This window comes from Octodon degus, unplaced genomic scaffold, assembly GCF_000260255.1.
Source record: "Octodon degus isolate 3935 unplaced genomic scaffold, OctDeg1.0 scaffold00002, whole genome shotgun sequence".
NCBI classification, from domain to species: Eukaryota; Metazoa; Chordata; class Mammalia; order Rodentia; family Octodontidae; genus Octodon; species Octodon degus.
This window is the reverse complement of record NW_004524578.1, coordinates 18,987,227-18,990,489: the sequence shown is the minus strand read 5'-3', so window position 1 is coordinate 18,990,489 and position 3,263 is coordinate 18,987,227. Positions and strand designations below refer to the sequence as shown.

The following is a 3,263-nucleotide window of genomic DNA, read 5'->3' as shown; positions in this document are numbered from 1 at the left end:
ACCTGTACATTATGACAGTATTACTTATAATATCAAGCAAATTTTTAAAATCTCATTGTCTAACACTAGGGGCTTGGCTAGATAAAGCATGGTATTACCCTGCTATAAAAAAATGTTTTTGCAGAAAAATAATACAGGGAGATGTTTACACCAAATATTGAGTGAAGCAGGCTATGCACCAGTATTGTAGATCAAAGCCCTCGCTCACAATTCCCCCTACATCCTAACAAGCCAGAAAGACCAGACAGACCCCAAATATCCGCGCTCCTTCTGGGTAGTGGGATTACAGTTGGCTTTTACCTTTTTCTTTGAGTATTTCTGCATTTTGCAAAATCTCTACAATATAAGAAAAGTTAGAAAATCGAATTTATTTTGAAAAAATATGGAATGAGTATAGATTTAATTTAAATTTGTGCTTAATTCACGTATTACCCTAAAGATAATTTCCAATGATCATTAATGAACAAATGATAAACTGAAATTGTCCCTGGAATCCTTTATAGGCTTTTCCCCCTTCACATTCTTTTTATTTTGGAACAGTATTAGATTTAGAGAAGGGTTGCAAGGATGCCCAGGGAATTTATTACCTCCCTTACCTGCTTTGCCCTGTTACTGGCATCTCACTTACCGTACCCTTTTCCCAACTGATAAACGGGCATGGCTTGTCACTGTGAACTAAACTCCCGATTAATATCTCTGGGTCCTGTATGAATTGGATACTCTAAGAAAGAAAGAGAGGAGGATCATGATGATTACTAATACCTGGGAATTTCTTTCATTCAGATCTCTTTCCACAGATGTCCCCAGACGCCACTCGTCCCTTTATTTCTCTGTTCCCCAGAACCCACAGAAACGCGCGGATATCCCTGAGACCCCAGGATTTGGGCTGCTGCCCGCTGCCTTTCCGGCTGGCTCACGTGCTGCCCCAACCCTGCAGGAGCTGCGGGCCCTTGGCTAGGCTTGGCTCGGCGCGACCAGTGGCCAGTTGTGCGCGCGGGCGGCGCCGGTCACCTGTCCCGTGGCCCCAGCGGCCGCTCCGCCCCTGTTTCTATAAGCCTCGCCACCCGCCCGCGCTGCTGGTGCGCCCGCAGCATGGCCCGGAACACCAACCTCCGCTGGCGGCTGCCGCTCACCTGCCTGCTGCTACAGGTGGCTATGGTGGTCCTCTTCGGTGTGTTCGTGCGCTACGACGCCGACGCCGACGCCAGCTGGAGGCAGGAGAAGCAGCTCAGGAACATCTCCAGTGACCTGGAGAACGAGTTCTACTACCGCTACCCGAGTAAGTCCGTGCTCACCTGGGCCATCAGCGCGCTGCCCTCCTGGCTGGCAGAGGGACAGGGGTAGCCAGGGATGTCGTGCTGTCCCCTTCAGGGGGGACACTGGTCAGCCTCTGCACACAACCTCTTCCCTGGGAGCCACAAGGATGTAGCCGGCTCCTGGGTTTTATTCTGTGGTCCTCACAGCCCTCCCACGACTCTGCCAGAGGGCGCCACTGTGTGTCCTCAAAACCCCCAGTTCACCTGCCTGACCACCTAGCGGTGACTTGGCTCCCGTGTCCAGCTGCTGTGGATAAGAAGGGTGGTTCCTCGGCAAGGGCCACAGGGATGACCCTATAGCTTGCCAGTCCTGATATGGGAACAGCTGTGTGAGACAAGCTTGGGTGCTGGACCAGGAGGCCATAGCACCCTTGCTTTTTGAGTTTGGCAAGGGACAAGGGCTCTCCCTGAATTTTCCATACCTTTGGTGCCATGGTGAAGAACACAGCCATCCCTGGATTCAGAGATCTTCCTACCACGGCTCTGCCACTACCTAGGTGGGTGGCCTTGGACACATGTCGACCTTGCTGAGTCTCAGTTTCCTGGTGAGTCAAACAGGGACCATAACAGGGTAGGACACACTTGGTCTGAGACAGGACCAAGCTTACACTGTGTGTAAGCTTGCACACAGTGCTGGGTGTGTAATCACTTCCACAGGAGCAGCCACGGCCACAGCAGAACCCTAGGCTGCCAGGAGCTGCCAGAGCTGGCTCCGGGTCTCTTGGGTGGCCTGACCTTGGGACTTCCAGCTGGGAACCCTTTCCTTGCCCTGTGCTCTCTGATTTCCTCTCCATCTACTGGGAGCCAATGAGAATTCTCTGGCCTGTTGGCACTGACTGTTAGTTTTGGAAGGGACCCCAAAACTCATCTCCAGGGGCCACCTATGCCAAGCAGTCCCCAAAAGGGCTGCACACTCGGTAGCAGGGCGTCCTCTACCTCCAGGAATGACATTTTATTGATGCTATTCACATCGGCAGCCTGCATGAACAAAGACTGAATTTGGGGATGGGGCATGCGGGCTGAATGGGAACCAGCTGTAGTAAGGGGCTACCAAAAAGTCAAGGCTATTACAGACAGGCTATATTAATAGATACATGGTGTACCAAAAAAAAAATAGATATATGGTGTAAAGAAGGGAGGCAACCGAAGGGTGTGCCGCCTGATGATGAGACCATAGCCTTGACCCAGCCACTTAGGACAGCGTTTTCAGGCGTCTAGACAGCTGTAGCCTGGGGGTTCCAGCTCAGTCCTCCCTCACATTGCCTACCTTTTGTCTCCTGGTAAGAGACTGAGACACGGAAGTGGGGAGCCTCTGCCTGTGGCTCCTTGTCCCCACAGCTCCAGCTTTCCCAGGAGCAGTGTGAACCCCAGGCAGACATCTTGATTGTCCGAGCAAACTAGGACTGTGGTCACTCTGGACAACAGTTGGTCATCCTGGATTTTGAGCCCCCGAGAGCTCCCAGACTTGGTAGGGGCAGAGAGGTGCTCTCCAACATCCAGGACCTTAGTGGAGTCAAGTGCTCTGGGTAAACTAGATCTGTGACAGTCACACAGGGAACAGTGGACAGTGAGGAGCAGAGACACGAAGCAGCGGAGGGGCCCACCCAAGGGTGCTGGGAGGTGGGGAGCATGAATACTCACAGTGCCCTAGAGCAGGATTGTGAGAGACGGGGAAAGCTGGGTGCAATGGTGCATACCTGTAATCCCAGCACTGTAGGAGGCTGAGGCAGGAGGATCAAGACCAGCCTGGGTAACTTAGCAACCTTAGCAAGGCCTTGTCTCAAAATATAAATATAAATGATAAATAAATAGATAAATAGATAAATAAATAAATAAATAAATAAATAAATGGCTGGGGCTGTAGCACAGTGTGAAGGTCCTGGATTCAATCTCCACTAACACCAAAATAATTAATTAATTAAAATAAAACTTTAAAACACCACATAA

The 3,263-nt window shown here is 50.8% G+C and overlaps 1 protein-coding gene across 1 annotated transcript in view; it reads left to right on the top strand.

Moving 5' to 3' along the window:
• Positions 1-1,042: 1,042 nt before the first annotated feature.
• Positions 1,043-3,263, top strand: part of Rhcg (Rh family C glycoprotein) — a 19,914-nt gene continuing 17,693 nt past the window's right edge. The window contains exon 1 of the mRNA XM_004623464.2: positions 1,043-1,279. Coding sequence (XP_004623521.1) covers positions 1,093-1,279 — 187 coding nt within the window. The 5' untranslated portion in view covers positions 1,043-1,092. The remainder of the gene's footprint in view (positions 1,280-3,263) is intronic.